General features: G+C 43.2%; 1 protein-coding gene across 1 annotated transcript in view; it reads left to right on the top strand.

The window, feature by feature from the left end:
- The window catches only part of usp43a (ubiquitin specific peptidase 43a), a 58,733-nt gene that overhangs the window by 3,711 nt on the left and 33,558 nt on the right, over positions 1-21,464 (top strand). The window contains exon 2 of the mRNA XM_052084067.1: positions 8,146-8,307. Within this exon, the coding sequence (XP_051940027.1) occupies positions 8,146-8,307 (162 nt within the window). The remainder of the gene's footprint in view (positions 1-8,145; positions 8,308-21,464) is intronic.

Below are 21,464 nucleotides of genomic sequence, written 5' to 3' on the forward strand. Positions count from 1 at the left end.
AACAAATTTAAGTAGATTGTGCATGGTGTCTCTCATAGTCGGTTTGCTTTCATTTTAGCATAGGCCTAACCTAAGACCCCAAAGCATTTATGGAAAATACATTTGAGATTGGGATGGAGAAAGTGGGGGGTGAACCCAGAGTACTTGGAGAAAAGCCTCACGAGCATGGCGAGAACACCCAAATCTCACTCAGGAGGGCTTGTTCCGTGATTCGAACTCCCCAACCTTCAGAACCGAGAGACAGGCATGCTAACCACTATTGACACTTGTAATGAAGGTTTGTTTTGATTGTCAATTTCCTCTGTCCCGTTTCCTTGTTCAGAAGTACAGTACACAGGTCATGTTACGATGGCGGGGCTTGGTCACGTGATGTCGTTCACATGAGGTTTTATGACTGAACTAGTTTGCATTGCTGTGACTGATTTACACACCGGCTATGTCGTTTCGGCCTGACTCACCTGCGCGACCGACCGGCACGTCGAGGTGGTTAGGCTGCATTCCGCGGCAGTCGTTTGGAGGGAGAGGAGACTCTCACTGATCAACTCCGATTCGCCAGCCTGCTCAAGCACAAAACACAAAACGTGATCTTTTGAAACTCAAGGCCATTTAAGAAGTGGTCAACAAGCGCTTGTCTTGCTGTGAAACTGCCCCTCCTGGGCTTATTGGATGACGGCAAAACAGTTCTCAGACAAGCTGCTGTGAGCCATAACAGACTTGCATAAGCTCAGGTGTGGGAAAAAAAAGAATATGTCGGATACATGCTGGACACCCCCCCCCCCCGCCCCCCTATTGTACATAATACGAGATCTAGATGTTCTCTGGATTTTGAATAAGAAAAGAAAGGGGGTGTTCCAGGGTCAAATTTTCACCACCATACAAATAAAACCTTTCTTTGTTTTCTTTTTTTTAACATAAAATGATAAAGCATGAAATCAAGGCAACACGTTTTTAGCAACTTATCATACTGATACACTGTGTGTAAAAATATTTGGCTACTCATGATAAGAACTCAGTTTAGTTTGTCGTGAGACTGACCCAGTTGTTTCCATGTCCGAAAAAATTGGAGGTCGACCAGAAGCGATTGTGTTGGACTTCGGAGGTTCCGTTGTCTAATGAGGAAGGGTGATGATCAGTGTCGTGAGCGTGTTCATGTCTTTGTTCTTTACCTTATCGCCTCGGTGCATCTCATTTAAGGCACTGTGACAAAATGGTGGTTACTGTGAGTTGGTTCTATTGCCTCCTGCTCTTAATGCCTGAATAGGGGGGTGGCACCCACTTGATCTTCTCATTACCGCAGGCTACAATAAAGAATGATCAAGGATGTGGGAAATTTCCCAGATGGAATTGTCGCCTTCTTCGAAGGAGAAAGAGATTATTTCATTTGAGCTGAACGGTTTGCGGTGCACGAGCCATGTCTTGTCCCGCACCAAGATGGATATTTTGGCTCGATCACCGGTGCACCCGCTGGGCCTCTCCTCTGCATCGCAAAGGAAAATATCTCCTTCATTTCCCCTTTCACGGACACACTGATGTGTGTGTGTGTGTTACTGTAGCAAGTGCATTCGGCCTGGAAGCTGAGGACAAGGATGAGGAAGGAAGGAGGAGGAGGCCCCATGCTGAGATGTCTCCAGCGGTGTGTACTAAGAGAGGAGAGGAGGGGGGGCTGAGCTTATAAATAAGACCATGGCCCTCCCTGTCCTGTCTCCATAGTAAAGAAAGGACAGGAATCCGTGAAAGCTGCTTGTTGCCACAACATTCCTCCCTAATTCCTCAAGTGTGAAATTTATGTTCCTCAACTCCTCTTGATTTGGAGGCCATACGGCTCAAGAATTCCTGAGCCTCTTGCTTGATGAGTTCCTTTTGCTATCCAGTCGCGCTTTTTTTCATATGTCAAAGTTCACCAAGTCACACTTTTGGTGGGACAATTTCCTTATTGCGTTGCACTTGAACAGTGTATGAAATAAATGTAAAGCGACTTGGTTTTACTAAGTTTTTGTCGAGGAGGCGGTAGGTTTGTGGTATCAACAACATATGTTACAGTGTGCAAATACTCAAAGACTGCAACTTTAAATCCACCCATGCCTTACTCAATGTTTACACACCAGAGAAGGGGAAAAAAAGTGTTTAGCGAGGCCACTATAACAAGCTGCTCCATCTCTATCTGCCATAGTCTGGAGACTAATGAGCAGGTCGTCTTATAATTTCAATTCAACAAAGCAAACAAATTTGTTTTTTCATTCTGAGACCCGTTCATTACAAAGAGACAAACTTTTTTTAAAACAAAAATTAAAACGTCTCCTATATAGGCTGCCTAAACTGAGGCTCTGAGCTAAAGTTCATGTTCAAATTCCGAAAGCAAATTGAAACGAAATGATTGCAGCCTTTGATTAAGTTCTTGTTGAGAAATGTGTCAGTATTCTCGAGTTGTGAGACGCCAACAGTCTTGTGTTCTAGTACAGAACTTAGCAGAAAGTGGTATTGGCATGTTCATTTTGGTATTAAGCTAACTCTACATTTATTGTTTTTCTGACAAATTTTCACAGCTGGCATTTTGGCATAATGAAACAGTTAATGGAAGCGCTATGCAAACTGAAGACTGCCTCGTGGGTCAAAGAAGGACGATTACATTTTGGTGAAGATAGGGAAAAAATACTAACCCGTAGCGCGTACCTCCTCGAGGGTGCATGCTAATTGGCCCAAATAGTCTACATGTGCTTAGTGGACTTGCAGGGGGATTTGGGCTGTAAGTCGGAATCGTTTCCACTGAGGGTTTCCTCCGCAGAGTGTCCAGGCGCTCCCTTAGAGAGAGGGTGAAAAGCTTGTGCATCCAGGCGACACTCGGAGTCAAGCCGCTGCTCCTCCACATTGAGAGGAGCCAGATCAAGTGGATATCTGGTTAGATTGCCTCCTGAATGCCTCTCTGCTGACGAATGCTGAATGTATCCGGCAGAATCTCCAGGGGATGACCCAGAACTCGCTGGAGAGACTTTGTCTCCCGGCTGACTTGGGATCTCCCGAGGTGAGTTGCAAGAAATGGCTGGGGAGAGGGAAGTCTTCCCTGCACAAAGCAGCTGCCCCTGTGACCCAATCCCGGATAAGCGGTAGAAAATGGATGGATGGATCCTGATTTGTCACAACAGCGCCATCTACCTCATATTCCAAATTGAGCACTCCAACAAGCTCTTTAACTATTAATAATAATATAATAATACATCACATTTGTAAGCGCCTTTCACAACACTCAAGGACATTGTTTATTTTTGACCGGTTGGCTTTTCCTGAGGTCGTTGCGCTGTTGAATGACAATGTAGAATTCATCCAGAATCTTCCTCGAATGCTGCTTTTTTTGATTTATACAGTATCATTCAGGTTTTTAGCCAGTTACATAAATCAGGCCTCCGGCTGGCTAGGCGTGTCATTTAGTAAAATTCATTGAAACAACACTGACTTACTATGTGTCAAAATCACAGCGTATTTGTGGATATTGTCATTTCATTCTCGGGGCATTCAATTGATTGCAACTGGACTGTTATATTTGTCGTAGATGTGTGCCTTAACTAGTTAGACTTGGTAAGGACTGCACCAGCCTCATTTGGTGTGGCAAACCCAAATATTTGTGCCCCACGTTGGAGGCACGTGCCAACTATCAACGGTGACATTCATTTGGAATGCGAAATGACAATTGTTAAGATGCCTTACAAAGAGGCTTTTGTCTGTCAATATGTCGCCGGGTAAAATTATTCATTAATATTCCATTCAGCCGAAAAAAAACATTGTTGGGTTTGCAACACCAACTTATGATCGTCCTTTCTCGCGTGAACTGAAGAAGCCTCCTGGGGTGAGAGGCGAAACATCTTCAAAGACAAGAGCAGTCCAGTTGCACTTGATTCAAGCCTGAGAGTTAAAACAGACATGAGGATTTATCTCAAGATCCGAAATGTTCAGTTTTGACATTGATTCACTGCTTGTTTGATGCTGATTGCATCTGGAGGGATGACATGTAGTTTTATTGGACCAAGTGTGCATAAATAAATGTATGCCACAGTGTTGGCATACATTCATAGGACTTGAAAACACAGCTCACGGTTGAACACCGGCGGCCCCAAAGGGTTTTTAACAACACAGGCACTTCATGTGCGGGTTGCTTCGGCGAAAGGGGTGCAGATTCATCTTTTTCACGCTTGAAGAGCCGCGGCTCCGTGAGGCTCAAGGAGCTCAGGCGAGGAGATGGAGAGAGGTGTTTGACGTTTGGGGGGTGCATAGGAGCATCGGAGGTGTGTGAGAGTGATGCAGGCCAACATTGATGGAGTGTTTGTCTCATCCTGCCTCCCCTTTCCTTCAAAGACCTCTCATGACTGAGGATGTTTACAATGTTTGCACACACTAATCTTCGTGGTGGATATGTGCCACCTGGACTGTGATGAGTCTTTTTTTTTCTGAATGGAACAGATGGTGCTGTGAGAATTTTTTGCAGTATACCGGTAATGACTTATCTTTTTATGAGTAAACAACAATTAGTATACTGTACTCCATGTTGCATCAGATTAATGCTGGAGGCACATTTAATGTGATGAGATCTAATACAAGAGATGCGTTGAAAATAATCAAGTATCACAACGCTACAGTGTATTAGGTAGCACGGAGCTCTTGCAGTGATCAGGTCTGCCTCAAAGTAGGGAGGTGTTGGGTTCAAATCTCTGTTCATTGCTGTGTGGCTCTTCTCAGGGCATGCTAGCTTCCTCCCACATTCCCCAAAAATTCATATTATGTTAATTCAAGTCTAAATTACCCATAGCTGTGAATGTGTCGATACAATGGACCTCTGTATACTCCTTTTCTAGTCCAATTTTTTACATTTTTATTTCAGTTTTTAAACTGTATTGGGTTTTTTTTGGGCTCCTAAACTCCTGCAGACACAGACATTTTTCATGGAAAAACAGATCTTTTGAAGAAGATAATCCTCGCACCTCCATGATACATTTCAATGGACATCAATTGTACGCAGATTTTCATTGTTCTCAGCTGTCCCAATGTTACGCAAATATCAGTGGTCCACTGTATTGCCCTGCGATTGACTGGTGACGAGCTAACCCGCTCCAGTTCACCTTCAATGCAAATAAGCGCTATTGAAAATGGATGTACGAATGGACGCATGGACCGGATGGATGGGTACGGTATGTTATGCTTTCACAATCACCTAATTGTTAGCTACGTATAATTACCAGTGGGTGCCATCCTGGATTTGATGATTCATGATTAAATAGATAGTTAAAAATGTTGCCAGATTGTTAATAGCAACTGAGGCAAAATGAAGTGAAGCATGATCAGCAGGAGCGCTCAACTACCTTACTGGCAAAAGATAACAATTAGGCATTACCAAAGGGATTTTGAGCTCTCTGGCACTTTCTTGGGGAAGCATTATTCTGTTTATCATCATTGAAACAGAAGTTGAGCACATCTGTGGAAAAAATCTTCTATTTAACCCAAAAATATATTTTTTAAAAAGGATAATTTTCTGCCAAGTCCAAATTCCACTCCACCTTGCGTAATAAGCTCAGTTCACACAGGCAATTGTTCATTTATAATGAAATGGGAAAAAGAAAAAAATGATTTTGCAAGGTCAAGTTGTGTTAGTGAGTGATTGCTGCCTCCGGACACACCTGTACAAGTGAAGCTTGGTTAAAAAATAATGTGTCTGAAAATGGTCCTCATGTTTCACTGCCTGTCACACTGGAATCAATCCAATCCTGTTAGGCGGGATGCACAGTGATGAGGAGAGGCTCACTTGGTATGTGATGGATGTGACCGCCTAATTCCAGTCCTGTTTGAGCTCTGATGTGTATTGTTTAAAGACGAGAGTGATGGTGCTGGCAATTTGGGAGGGCAGAGGAAGCAAAGGTTGTGCAAATCAAACACCCGTTGTTGTCTTCACATTTAATCATTTACATCATACTATGTGTGCCCTTGGCTGTTGTCAAGATTAACATGTTCAGTTTGCCAGAGTGAAATATCAATTGATATTTAAAAAAAAAGTATTACAATGGTAATATCGGAGTCGGAGTCGACTGGCATGTGAAGTTTGACACTCAGCCCTCACCTCTCCCGCTTTGTGTTGAAAGCGACGTTGAGATACGATTCTTATTTTGTTGGAGTTGCAGTTGTCACCCATGTAATCATCTCCGCATTGCCATGTCGTTGCGTAAAATTGTGTTTCCGTTGTAACGAGTGGGGGAAAAAAAGAAACATCAGACCCGACACATCCCGCCATTAAATATGTCTTCGTTGGTGTTCATTATGCATGTTAAAGATGCCAGTTGTGAACTCCAAATGAACCACGGACCAAATTACAAGTGAGGAAAAATAATGAGGGCACTAAACAGAAGTCCCCGCCTCTCCCGGCACACCGATAATCGTGCCCTCATCGAAGTGTGTTCCCCTTGGGTTTGTATTAATTTGACGAAAGACCATTCCGTCTTCCATCTGTTTCGTCAGTTTTCAATACGGCAAATAAAACTCACATGGTGTTCTATCACAGGCACAGCAGATGGTCTCACTTAGCCTGGCAGCAGCTGCGACTAAACACAAGCGCCGCACCCTGCAACACACGAAAACCCGTTTAGTTTGGTGCTTTAGTTTGTCCGACCGGTGACCACACAAACTGTGAATTTAAAGCACAAGAGTCATATCGCTGCTGGCTTGATCATTAAAAAAAAACTCTCTTCAAAGAGAATGCAAGCGTGACTTTGTACCTGGTAGACAGCCGTGTTGTCATGAGTTGCAAATGTTAAAGCAGTTACACGTCGCTTTCAGTGTAAATTGCCCAGTGATGAAATCAAAGGACGGAATGTTCCTCCACTTTTGTTTGACATGTCATGCCCCTAATTATGGAACCAGCATGTTGTCGACAATCATAGGCTGGGGTGGTATAACTTTGTATCGAACGCGACATGACCCTGTAGATCGCAGATGTCAGTCATGGCCTGTGGTCCAGATCTGGCCCGACACATCATTTTATGTGGCCCGCGAAAGCAAATCATGTTAAGTTCCATGATGCTTGCGAAAGTCTGAACCAAAATTTCAAATTGTCACATGTAATCCACAATAAGTCATTTTTCTTGACTTCTGATTTTAAAACTACTTATTCGTCCATTTGTTGTGCGCTGTGGATGTAATATGTCGAGAGGATTAAACATTTACTGTATATGGTTTCCCAAAATTCATAATGGCCCCCTCAAGGGAAACCGGAACTACAATGTGGCCCGCGACAAAAATGAATTGGACACCCTAGATTGTCGTTGCTGGACAGTCCCGGGGCGCTTGTGTCTTGCGCCTGTAATGGGCAGCATTTTTCACAGCCCCGCTTTGTTCAGCGGAGAGATCGGTGCTGTTGAACGGTCTGCGGCTGGATGGATGGAGGTCTTGAGGAGCCGACGATGAGAAGAAAGGAGCGTTGGCGCGGAGTGCCGATGCGGATTTGGAGCTGGGAGTCGCGGCTTGGAGTTTGAAGCGGATTATGTGGGACAGGAGAAGTGAACTAATCTCTTTTCGTCAATGGACGCTACAGCTTCGTGTTTGCTTTCAAAACTTAGCTTGTAGCAGACGTGTGCACATTTTCAGCATGATGTCTCTGATCCAATGGTGAAAGGACACTTTGATCCTCTCCTCTTTCATCTATAACTGCTTCAGACAACAAAGTGTATGCAGAAAAGTGGTGAAGATTGCACGACTGTCTCTGTCCTATGTGTTGTCTTGTGTTATTTTTGTTATTTTTGACTTCAAAATGGCGCCGCGAGAGTGGCTGCCTTTCCAGCAGCTCCTATTTTTTTTGTTGTTCTACTTCTTCCTTTCATAACTTTGCTGCTGTGAATCTGGAATTTCTCCATTGCGAGACTAATAAAGGTTTTCTTAATCTTAATCTTAGATGCAGATGGTTCAGATCAATGTTAAGTTCTGGTAATTTAAAACCATTTGGCTTACTCAGTGAAGTTGGCTCAATCTTCCCAAATTCGCAACAAGAATTTATGGTTTAGATGACCACACTGATTCCAAGACTTTTTCACAGCCCTGTGTTGGTCTCTACTCTGTTATGAAACAACAAATATACCAACATTTATTGAACTGGCGATGATGTCCTTTTTTTTCCAGAGCATTGTAGCCAAATATGGCTCTCAGTTTCGGGGCAACTCGCAACACGACGCCCTGGAGTTTCTCCTCTGGCTTTTGGACAGAGTTCACGAAGATGCTAAAAACCCAAACAACAACAACAGTAGCAGCAGCAGCAGTAGCAAAAACACCAAAGCCACCAAGGTGAGTAAAAATCGACCGGCTTCACTTGCTTCTTCCATCCACTGAGTGTAGTTTGAAACTACAATTTACACCCATCTCTGGCGCATCATCCGATAATTTGAATTTTATGTATATTTTGTGATCAGCTGTACCATCACATTTTGCCTGATTCTATCAATCGTCGCTCGTTTTTGTGTAATATTACATCTGTAGTATTTCCCACATATACATTTATCCGTGGAACGCCGCCACAAATGAATTTTGGCTGCCCCTTATCATATACATTTTGTGGCTATCTGTAATCGTATGAACTTTCTTTTGTACTTGTGTGTGTTTGCCAGTCGATACTACCGCTATCCTTTCTGGTACTATACCGCCAGTAACACAAATGAAACTGAAGTATGAAAAGTATCATGGTTTAAATTTGAGATTCGATTTTCATCTTGTCGGAGGCATTGACAGGTTCAATCCCTGTGCCTCTTCAGCAGCCATAATGTTCCATCTCATCACAATGTGCTTGGTGCTCTTTTTGCTGTCTGTGTCTATTTTTGCTTGGAAACACTACTCCCGATCATCGGAGTACGGTACAAAAAGATTCTTCTTGAATGTTTTGAAAGCAGCTACATTGTTAACATGGAGCATCACAAAGATCGATAAGTATTGGCAAAAAAGCCGAAGAATACTTCTGTTGATCCCTAGTAAACAGTACACAAGTACATACGGTAAATAAACAAGGCATGAAAGGCTTTTGTGAGAGGATCAAAGCCGAAACTTGTTCTGTTGTTTCCCTTTAGGCTGGCAGTGGCTGCGGAATTTCCATCTCTTCACCCTGATCATTTTAGAGTAGCTCAACTAAATGCCGCAAATGAGCAAGGCAGACACATCATGACTTTGTTTGACACCTTTGTCACGACATGAGCCGATTGACAATAATATTTATCTTTGTGGTACCGCACTGGCAATTGGAGAACAGGTCAATGCAAATTTGTGAGGGTGTTGTAAAATTAGACTTGGGGCACCATGAAACAGTTGACAAGCATGGCATTTCTTCAATACAGGGTCTTCTTTTTCATATTCATGGCATCCCTTCTCCCTGATAGCATTCTTTATGCCAAATAAACATCTTAAGGCGGCGGCTCTCATTAGGCTGCCAGTGCTATAATAAAGCCAGCTTTCCTCTTCTGAATCTACCAGGCAGAGACTGGCTTTTCATAGTCGGGATCATCTCTGAATTTTTTTTTCTCAATGTTGATCCGCTTTATAAACAGATTTCCTTGTATCATACAATGGTGTCATTGTCCGTATTCGGCTGATAATCTGACAATGCCGGCACTTCAGCTTTGGACCCTCATGCTCGCTCAGTGCTGTGTGTACACATTAGCTGTGTGCCCGTATCCTTGACATGCTGAACAGTTACACTAAAAATGGGCATTTGAATCAATTACCCGTTTGTGTTTTTAAATATCATGAGCCGGGAAACAACCTATAATATTTGAGTGCAACCTCCACTAGATCTAGTTCCTGCTTGTTCTTAGAGTATGTTCCCTTCATTTTCATCTTGGGTAAGTTAAATAAATGTTCAGTCAGATTTAGGTTAAGTGACCGACTTAACCATTGCATAAAATTACACTTTGTTGCTTTTGCAGTCTGCGTCGGGTCACCGTCCACTGTGAAGCGCTATCCAATGAGTTCTTGAAGCTGAATGTGAGCAGATACTTTTCCCGCTGTGGTACACGAGGTAGCAGTGTTTTTCATCACACAAGCGATTTATTATTTTAGTCTTTTTGCATAATTTTGTGATATATTTCCCAACCCCCACCACCCCAAGAAAAAAAAAGAATGTTGAAAAAAATTCTCTTACATATGTGACAATGATTGAAATTTCATCATTGCAATGGAGCAAACAGGAGGCAAGTAAACAGATTCCCAATGACTTTGCTCATCACCTCTAGGTAGTCAGGCAGGGAGGCTAATAGATGTCATCCTTATTCTCTCCTCCAGTCCTGCACCTCATTCTCAATCATCTATTGAAGACAATGCATCATGATGACGACGATAATGCCACTTATCTGTGTCTTTTTAAGGAACCATCCATTCATACATTTTCTAGAAACATTTACGAAATGCCACATGGGCGAAGGAGCTCTGAGAGGTAAAATGTGTTGAAATAATTTAGAATAATGTCAAAAAGAATTCTAAAATGTACAGGGAGCCGTTGAATCGATGCCTGAGCAGGAGTTATGCGCTCCATCTTACGAGTACCGGTCAAGAGGCTAACAGCAGCATTTTGGCCTAACTGGAGACGCTACATGGAGGATTGGCTAACTCCAAAATGAAGGGGATTACAGCAGAGATGTGACAAAGGCATGAATTACTTTTTCAGAATGATAAGAAAGGAGCGGCTAGCTGCCTAAGATGAAAAAAGGCCGGGCAGCACCAATTTTCCGGTCTGATTTAAAATCGGTTCGAGAATACTACTTATTCTAAATATTATTAAAACAATGAAAAGTGGAGGATTGGTTGTAGTTCTGAAGGTTAAAATTTAGAATTTGGTTGAGTTGCCTGATGCAGGAAAGAGTATAAAGTTTTTTGTTTTTTTTTTTAAAGAAAAAAGTTGATAAGTCATTGAATCAGTGAAAACACTTGTCACATTCTGCTGTGAAATGCAAACAGTTTCGCTTGGACTGGAAAAAATTGAATCAATTCCATTCTCTCTGTATTCTTCTCGGGACGTGAAGGAATGATTGTTTTTTTAATTTCCCTAGTTGATCAAAAGCCATTAAATTATGCTGGCGTGCAAGTGTGGGTACCGACGTGTTTATCTACATCCCATCGATGGGTGACCAGTCTGGGCTGGCGGTATGCGACCTTTGTGCTAACCCCCCCCCCCCCCCCCCCCCCCGAGCCTGAACGTGACGAGCCGTTTGGCGAAAGATGGATGGGGATATCTCCAATGATTTATTTGAAGTGACTCAGAAGGGCTGCGACTGTGGTGTTGATCTCTCTCTCTCTCTAATTTTCTAATATTGTCACGGCTCACTGTCGTCATTTTAATTCACTCACGCTATCATCACCCATCAAAGATGTACTATCAAACGTGATGACAGAGAGGAGGATATAATACTGAGCCGCTATTTTACATGTTAAGCCCCGTGACTGATGTGTGGCTTTGTTCCTTCAGTGCTGGATTGCACTGGGCTAGACACACATTTCATGTATTGCACCTGGTAACGGGAGCAAGTGCCACCAGTTTCACTGCTTGGCCCCAGCAATATTATGTCACAAACACAAAGACGGCTCAGTAAGGTTGATGTGCCTTCCAACGAGATCTTGCTAAACCTGCTCAGTTTCCCTCCCCTTGTTTGCCTGGCACCGCATTTGTAGCATTCTTCAGCGAGCTCAAGTCAGACGGCAACACAGTCACAGCTTGGTGCACACTTTGTAGCTTGTGTCAGTCTCGACATTGGAAATGCTTGGCTCAATGAATATCAAGTGATTTCTGGCAAGGAAAAAAAAAATCAAGTATTGGAGTTTCTTGACAATACCATTTACAGCGGTGTTTTTTTCCAAGTGCAGTTTAATTTCATAGGTCAGGTTGTATAAAAAGCCCTGTCTGGGAGATAGTTTGTAAACTGGATGCGGTGTTAAAAAAAGTTTGTTTTAAACAAAGTTAGCCCGTCGTTTGTGACGACCAAAAAAAAACACTTGTCTGTTTTCAGTCAGTCGGCTCAACAAAATACCCTCTGCGTCATAAAATTGACTATTGCGCAGCCAGGTTCTGATCAATTCCTACTTGGTGACCGTCCGTGTAAATGACCGTCTCTTTGTGCGCTGTGATTGACTGGCGACCAATGCGGAATGTAGCCCTCCTCTTGCCGGGATAGATTGGTGCTTCCTCATGACGCTGAACATAAAGAACGTTTGATAAACAGTGAATAGATAAAGAGGCTGAAGGGCAAAAAAATGGTCTATTTGTAACATGGTTGTACTTGCGATGTTGTTGTGGCTTCATGGTGGAGACGCTACATCAGTACAAGGTTGTCAAAGGGATAATAATGAACATGCAAAATGGAAAAATTAGTTGTGCTCCTCTTACTCCCCCCCCCCACCCACCCACACACACACACACACACACAAACACACCATTGCATCATTCAACAGCGGTGCCATTTATTGTTTGACATTTGCATAACGAAGCGCGTACACGCCGGCGTGTACAGCTCATGCACCCGCTGAGGAAAAAAAGCAGACGTCATATTGTTCTTTGATTGTACTGTAATAATTTTTTTTCTTTTTAAATCCCTGATTGCTCGAGGTGAGGAGGTATGTTTTGATTGCTGTTAAGTCCGAGGTGTTCTCAGTATTTTTCCCCAGTTAGAACTGGGGGTTTTGACAAGTGGAGGGAAGTATGAACAGTTTGTGGTTGAGAGGAAAGAAATTTCATCTTCGCTGTATGTTATACATAGAGCATTTTTGACAATAAAGCTGACTTGACTTGAAGTAGCAAGCAGAGTTTGCGCAATCAACAGGCGGCATCCCCAAGAAAAAAAAATCCACAAGCAGGGGGAGGACATTCTCCTATCAGTGCTTAATTTTATTTTCAGAATATTCCATGTGGCAATGAAAATGTTCTGCAAGTGGCCCCCAGGTCAGACTTTGAGCGCCCCTGCATTAAGTGGCTGGTTGGCAGGGTAACGCAAAAAATACATAACCATTTTCATTTTAATTTTTTACAGGGTGGTGCAAAGGCCCAAGAAGGTCCTTTTTATTATTATTTGCTGCATTTAACCGCGCCATGAAAAAATTACATTTTGTAATGTGCAAGACCACCACCTATTGGATTGGAGTAGTATAGCAGTTTTGTCAGGATGTTTTAATCAAACGAGTGTGACATGTCTAGGATTGTTTGGCCTTGACGTCTGCTTTGGACTGCGTGTCATTCCTGTTTAAGAATTACATTTGGCACAAGTGCAGCCTTCTTCTACCTTGAAAGCCTAGAACTATATATTTTAAACAGGTGGAAGAAATCATGGCAGAAATATTCTCACAATTTAAAAAAAAAAATTTTTGAGAGCAGAGCAGGAAACGTTTGCTTTTGTTTGACAGCGCCATAGATCTCCACAGAGCGCCCACAAAGTGAGCACAGAGAAGAGTTGCTTTCAGCCTCAGGTCCACCGTGAGTTCTATTTCAAGTCAGTGCATTTAAGCACTGCTCCATTTCATCCCGCCGACAGCTCGGTGGTTTGCCAGTGCAACACCACACTAGTGTCCAGGCATTATGTATGCATTATTCCGTTTTAAATGTCGACAGTGCTATGGCCCTTTTATGCCGCAGGGGGGGTTAACTGTGACGGGATTGAGTGTGTGTGTGTGGGGGGGGGGGGCGCTGGCCCCCGCAGCCAACTGCGGATACTTTGAAATCGGGGTCAGTGAAAAACGCGGTAGAAGCAGCCAGCGAGGCCTCTTATCGACATGGACAGAAATAGTGAGTTTGATAGTTCTCCATGAGAGTTTGGCCTGGGTTTTCTCCTGGGGAGGGCAAATGGCGATGAATGAAACAAGTCAGCTGACAAGCAGCAGTGTTGCTTGCTGGTAGCTGCTGGATGTTTACAAGCTGTAAACGCATCGGTTTGCTGACTGAAGACTGGCTACGGTTATGCAGTTTCAAGAAAGGATGGTTTATGGCCGATTGTGTTTCAGTCGTTGATTAGCGGCAGGAGGAAGCGTTGGTTGAATATGCAATGTGTCACCAACTTCAGGCTAAGGACAATTAAGCAAATATGTTTGCTTAATTTGAACAGAATTGTGTTTCTAATATGACGTTGCCCGTTAATTGTAGCGCGTGGCACAATCTGTGCAAAACGTTCAATATTGTTGTGATTTAGGCTTAGTAGGGTTGTGCCACAGTCCACAGGTGTCTTTATTACAAGCCAGTGTACCATGAACACGATTTTGCCTGCTGATGATTCTGTTGCATTCCAGCTCTGGCCTCCCTGTGTGGAGTTTGCATGTTCTCCTCGTGCCTGTGCGGGTTTTCTCCGGGTACTCCGGTATCCTCCCACATTCCAAAAACATGCATGGCAGGCTGATTAAACACTCCAAATTGTCCCTAGGTATGAGTGTGAGCGTGGATGGTTGATCGTCTCTGTGTGCCCTGTGATTGGCTGGTAACCAGTTTAGGGTGTCCCCCGCCTACTGCCCGAAGACAGCTGGGATAGGCTCCAGCATGCCCCGCGACCCTTGTGAGGATAAAGTGGATCAGAAAATGGATGGATGGATGATTCTGTTGCTTTAAAGTGCTCCACTGATCAAGCGAGGTAATGCCCACCCATGAATTTCTTCGACAGGTTAAGTCAAAGGACCATGATTCTGTCTCACTTGGCCAGTGACTTGATTTTAACAGCGTGTGGCATTTCTGAGATGCCACAAATTCCTGCAGATAGAGATGGAGAGTGCGAAGACTTGAAAGAGACAAGCCCCCCGCCCCCACCTCTGAAAGAGTCCCTTGCCGTTATAATGAAAGAATATTTAAAAGTGGCATTCATATTTATAACATGAATGACACGGAAGAGTGATAAGGCCAATGTTTCAAAGGTTATCGTGGACCCGTTTTATCATGGTGAAACGGTGTCTGGCTGGAAATGGACAGGTCACGTAATTCCCCTCCCCAGTGCCCTCTTCGCCTCTTAAGGGATTAAACCAGGACAAGTCTGAAAGCGACTTTCAAATGTGAGCTTTGTGAAATCATTCTCAGCATACATTTCTGCTTTCATCCAGGATTCACTTAGCCTATTCAAGTATCTTTTTTTTAAAAAACCTCTTTCCTGGTGGAATGTCTCGACTTATCAGCCAGCGAGGGATGAATGACTGAGTGCTTCTCCTCTGACCATTGCTGCTTGCAACTTTGATGCTTGCGGCGGTTCGAGATGGAAGCAAATGTGGGGTTTGCATGAGTGTTATTTGCGGTTTGGTTCAAGGAATGAACACGAGAGATGCATTTATTGGACAGTGGGTTGCTGCTGCTGAAGCATTGACCCTTGTATCCAGAAGGAATACAAACCTGTGATGCTGTTTGATGCGATTATCAGCAACCCAAAAATGAAAGCATTTCCTCAAATGTGTTGGCCTCACTATGAGCGGTGTGTGTGTGGTGTCTTATTTGGCTAAATGAACGTCAGTGGTGCTTCTAATTACCTTTACCGGGATTGTTCCAACAGTGTGTCACAGTACACTCATTATTTTACCACAAGAACTGTAAAGCTGAAATTCATTGTGTGGAAGTTGAAAGAAGGAAGTCTTGACATATGTGATATTGAGCAAAAATGAAAACCATTAAATAAAAAATCACCGTCAAAAATACATTACGGGAGATAGCCAGCCATATTTGACTAAAATTTGCTTTTGACCACATCAATCTCAGTTACGATATATCAACTGTTTTGGTGGACTTCCCCTTGAAAGCACAAAATAAGCTTCATTTATCATCACTGACTGGTGTAATGGCCAATGGGCTGCATTATTTAATTGCTCTCGCGCCTCAGTTTTCTGTTCAATTAACAAGATAATCTCTCTGGCAGGATTTGTTGTTGAACTGCTGAAGTCGTTTTTCAAAGTTAATTAAGTTAGACAAATTTCTCTCCCCGGGAAACGATTAAATGATTCATTAAAGAGAGCATTTAATTGGCAACATGCTGCCGGTAGAATAACGTATGAAGATATGGCATCTTTGTGTCAATCAAAAGTGAGTAATACTGTAAATTGTTTGTTCAAACTGAATTGTTGAAAAGCCTCTTGTTAAATTGGTGACCAAGGCCTTTAAACGCCTTGTAAAGTTCGGAAAGCTTTGGACATTTTGGTTGTTTTGAACCCGGTGTCATTGAATTTAAGCACAATCATTGGATTTGGCTTTATCAATCAACGCAGATTATTGAGAGCTGTCATAAAGAGGAGTGACCTTAATCTGCATTTGAACCTAAATCTCTTGGGTTGAAAAACCTGCTAACTCACATGACCTCAAAGAGCGAGTCCGTGCAACCCTTAGCTTAGTAGATTCCCACTTGCTAACCGGTAGGTCACTGTACCTCTCCCCTCTGAAGGCAGGGCCTTTCTCCCACTCATTCAAGTGCTTCAGTTGTATCACGGGCTAAATTATACAGGGTTCAACTCTCCTAAACCTCTTTCCAACTGGCACCACCACAGCTAACCATCCACTTTTTTTTTTTAACTCTCCAGTATTCAGACTACATCCACAACCCTCTTTCATAAGAAACCCCCCAAAACACATTGAAGACACCTAGCCCAATGAAAAAAGGAGATTTTGCTACATACCACAAAACAGGAAAATTACCACTCGCAATATGAGAGCAGTTTGAGCTCTCATCAACAAAGTCAGTCAGCTGTGACATAACTTTTGTTTCCCTGCAAACGTTGAGTTTCCGAGGGCTTTTAACTGCCTTGCAGCATCCGCTCTTGGGAAGACTTTCCACAAGATGTTGGGCGTGTGTCTTTTTGAAAATGTGTGAGTCCATTCCACAATTTATTCTACACAAAATTTATCAAAACCTCTTTTCGCCAAATGTTCCTCCGAAGTCGAAAATACAAAATTCTTCAACATGACTTTCAGATTCAGGGGCCACGAAAGGGTCGAGAAGGCATGTCTCAAGATTTCTAGTCCTCATACTAGCGTATAATGGACCTACAGGTACTTGTACCTTCCAAGTGAAGTCTAAAGAGTACAATGGCAGTTTTTTTGTGCCCTTTCAGGAAAATTGTGTCCTATTTTTAATTTTTTTTCTGAACCAGCTTCCTTGTATCAACCTTATCGTCCGTGCGTGTGTGGTTGCACTGTCCTGCTCTTTTCCTGGGTTATTCTCTACACATGCATGTATGCATGTGACCCCGTTAGAGTGGCCACTGTTAAGAGTGGGCATCATTGACATGCCACTGCCAAATAGCTTTTACCCAAAAAGGCTTTTAATGGATGATCCAAAATTCTGGAAGGAAATGTTTAATTCAGGAAATTGGTATTTCTTTAAATAGACATTGGAAAGATGAGCTTGTGTGTCCTCAACAGAGAGCGACGAGACAGACGTGATTGAAAGGAAATGAATTAGTACTGTGGTCCTTCACACACACACACACACACACACACACACACACACACACACACACGCACACGCACACGCACACACTCACACTCCTTTCCCTTTTTTAAGACATTTTAGGGCTCACAATGAATTACAAAAGCATAACAGACAAGACAAAATAGTAAGAAATGAAGTATTTTTAGGTACTACTCAGCTGCAGAGGTGGTATTACAGTGAGTATATCCAAAAGTACATTCCACCATTTTTCTGCTCACTGACGTTACTTTTGGGTCTACCTTCATCCCGGAAGGAAGGCAAACACGCATTCTGGGTGAAGGATCTGATGTAATACTCTCACTGAAGACATTTCCATTTATTCCGTATCATCTTCGTGGTAGTCGAATCATCTTTGTGGAATGTGAGTTATTTTTACACGACATATTTTTCTGTGGACGGTAGGGTGAATGACTGGTTATCGTAGCCACCTCACAGGTTTCAATATGAAAGCTTTGTCCTTCCTGTGGTAGTTGTTCTCGGCGTGTTTGTATGGGTTTTACTCCGACGTTCCAAAATAATTTGTTAGTTTCATTGAAGACAATAAATGAGGCATGGTTATTTTGTCAAGAGCCCCACAATCCAATTTGGTTTTGGTTCTTACCGATGTGATTCAGTTCAGATGAAAAATCCACAAATCCAAAGTGGCATTTTTCTCAAGTCTTCCCCCACTCATTGCTGTCAGTCATAGCAGAACTAGTCCTGCTGGTGTGCTGACTAACTGCTTCCAAAATGCAGGCTGGTTTTCGTGTTTTGTTTACTGTTTATTCTCTCTTGCCACACCCGCATTTCCAGGTTTGTTTTCTTCCAATGATTGTGATTTTCTAATGCTTGTGGACAGGTAGAACAGGATAGTGACATGCAGTCGAATAGATATCTTACGCTACAGTTCAAAAGACTGTAAAACATTGAGTCATTGATTTGTATGCCAAGTGCCTCTCCAACCTCTCTGGGAACCTTTTAAGAGCTGTAGCTAACTAGCCCAGTGCTAACTCCTAACTGGCACGCCAAGCTTCACCTACTGTACCTCATGCGCAACAGTTTCAAATTGGCACGGGACAATTACCGATTTGATAGTTTACCGCGGTTTTAAAAAGTGCTCTCTATTCTTTTCGCACAATAAAGGTCAGCGCAAATCGCACACTTGAGTTAGATGGATACTCTCGAGAGGCTAATCAATCCATTGACTCGTCACAACTAAAGTCATCAGTTTGTTTGGTCCTGAATCACTGTCGCTGGCTGCCACTGAGCCCTTCCACACTGGGCCGACGCTGGTACGCCTGAGCCCTGCCAGCGACTCTTGTCTGAGGCTGTTTCATTTCTCTTCTTGCCTCTTGTTTTTGACCAGACATCTCCATGACAACCGCCAGAGTGGCAAATCTCACTGCACTCCGCTCTGAAATGAAACTGGCAGCAGATTTTAACCAAGGAACGGCACCGAAGAGGAGATATGCACCGCGGGGCTATTTGCCATTGGTCTCAACATGTGCGGTCTATAAATATCGTGAGATATTGTGCGACGGACCAGTAGAAAAAAAAAAGCAGGTCGGAGGGTTGAGCGGGGTTTCAAATGCCTGTGCTTTTCATCATTATCTCACAGGCCATCTTGTTCCTGTATGACCTTCATGAATAGACCGAATTAACAGCGGCCTTCCACAATTGAAAGGATTGTTGTGAGTCAGCCACTTTACTGCCCCGACAGCGTTTTGTTTAAATGGCCGGAGACCGACCTATGACGCCCCGTAAGCCAACCACACTGGCCCACCTCCCCTTTTCTTTTTGACTCACCGTCTGTGCAACAGTCTCATCTCGCAGCGGTTTCTCTTTGCCTCTCCTTGTTTACAAATTATTAAGCATTACTTAACATACTAAACAACTTAATTCCTAAATCTATAGGATTTGACTTTTATTATTGCATAAGCCAAATATTTTCTTGCCAGTGCATTAAGTCATGTCATAATATAAATATCAATACAATATCAATTTTGGTAGTGCAGGACATGTATGTATGAGAGCTGCAGGCCAGTGCTGAAGTGTCCTGTGGGTGTGATAAAGGAGTTTAGAGTGGCGATGGGACTGCATCAGGGATCCGGTCTGAGCCCCTTCCTGTTTGCAAAAGTGAAGGATAGTATGACAAATGCGTTTCGACTGGAAATCCCCATGGACCGTGATGTTTGCAGATCACATTGTGATCTGCAGCGAGAGCAAGGAATTAGGTAGAGCAGGGGTGCCCAAGTCCGGCCCTTGAGAGCCCCTATCCACCCTGTTTAAATTTCTTCCTCCTCCAACACGCCCGATTCAAATGACCAGGATCGTTATCAGGCTTCTGCAAAGCTTGTTGATGAGCTGAGGTGGAAGAGTGAGGCTATGAGGAGAAGAAATAGCGAGGGGAGAGGACTTCACATAAATACTCAACGGTCCATAACAGTGTGGTAAATTGAAGAAACCAAGCAGGTCGGAACAGCTGGAAGAATAGAACTATGTGATAGAAGAGTCTCTGCTTGTATGAAGGGGAATGTTGAGAAGACAGCGGTGAGGCCAGCCCGATTGTGCAATTTGGAGACAGTGGCACTGAAGAGACGGCAGGAGGCAGAGGTGGGGGGGTGTCGGAAATGAAGATGTCGACATTCATTTCGGGAGTGATCACGTTAGATGGGATGAGAGATGAGTTCCATAGAGGGACCTCCGATATTAGCTGCTTTGGAGACAAAGGTCGAGAAATGTCATAGACATGAGAGATGGTGAGTATATTTGTAAAAGGATGATCAAAACGAAACTGCCAGGCAAGAGCGCTCGAGCAAAGCCTAAGCGAAGGTGGATAGGTGTAGTGAGAACCGCGTACGGGACAAGCAGAAAGGCAAAGAAGAAAACCATTTGAGGTGGTACCAATGTGACGATGGGAATTCTCATAGGAGATGCCAAAGAATGTTGGAACTTGAAAAATGTTCTGCATTCTTCTTTCCAACTAGTGGTACAGAATTCCTGTTGGGAACCATAATACAGACTGCTTCAAAAGTCTGTTTGACTATAACATTTGTTGCCGGAGGGCTTCGTTTTGGTCTATTTCCAGGCCAGTGCGCCTGTTGTGCATTTATGTTGTGCCACATATAGACATCTCCAAATACGCATCCTGACTGCTCGCCAAACGCCCACGCACTCACCAGCGAGCTGCATAGGCACACCGACGAGTGTCCCCAAATGAGCGCCCGCCACAGGGAATCAGCTGGGATTTGATAACGACATATGTTCTTGTGCTCGGGAGAAGAGTGCCGACATCTCCAGAGGGTAGCGATCTCTCCGCCAGTGCTTCCCAAAACTCTTGTCGAGACAGACAAGTCCATGCAGTCGATGCTTTGTTGGTGTCAGTGGATTTATGTACGGATCGCAGCAAAGTGAAAATAGCTGGATGAGCAGTGTTTCATGCGATATTCTAAATGTACTGTAGAGAATTGAAGAGCACTTCAATCATTACTTTATAGAGAAATAGTCAGTGGCCTGGTATAACAGTGCCGATTTACATCGTGCTAAACACTTTTGCACTGCTTGCAAGTGTTTTAGCCATGGCATTTTTGGACCGAGAAAATGTGGACTTGTTCTTGTTTGTGCGCCTTTGAATCAGCAGCCTGTTTACAACCGCTCCATTTACATTATCATCTCATTGTACTTTCTGCCAAATATTCTTTTTGCGTCAGACCAAACCATTGACACAACTACCGTGATGTTATTAATTTCGTGAAAAAACATCTGCGCATTAGGTTGTTGTCATTATGTGTGTTACCCACTAATTAATGGCAATAAGAATAGCACCGTTGTTTGTTTACATACAAACTTCAGCTTGTAGCAAATGCAAAGCTAACGAAGGCCATCTACAATGCCAGGGTATCTGCTTAACAGGGAAGATTCTTTTCGTTTTTCAAGATGGTTATCAACTCCCAAGTATGACTCCTCTCCCGAAACTGTCTCAGCTGAGAAGACACTTTCCGAATTGGCTTCCACACCTAAAAGATTGAAATAACTCAGAAAAGTAGTGACCTAAAT

This window comes from Hippocampus zosterae, chromosome 13, assembly GCF_025434085.1.
Source record: "Hippocampus zosterae strain Florida chromosome 13, ASM2543408v3, whole genome shotgun sequence".
Classification (NCBI taxonomy): Eukaryota; Metazoa; Chordata; class Actinopteri; order Syngnathiformes; family Syngnathidae; genus Hippocampus; species Hippocampus zosterae.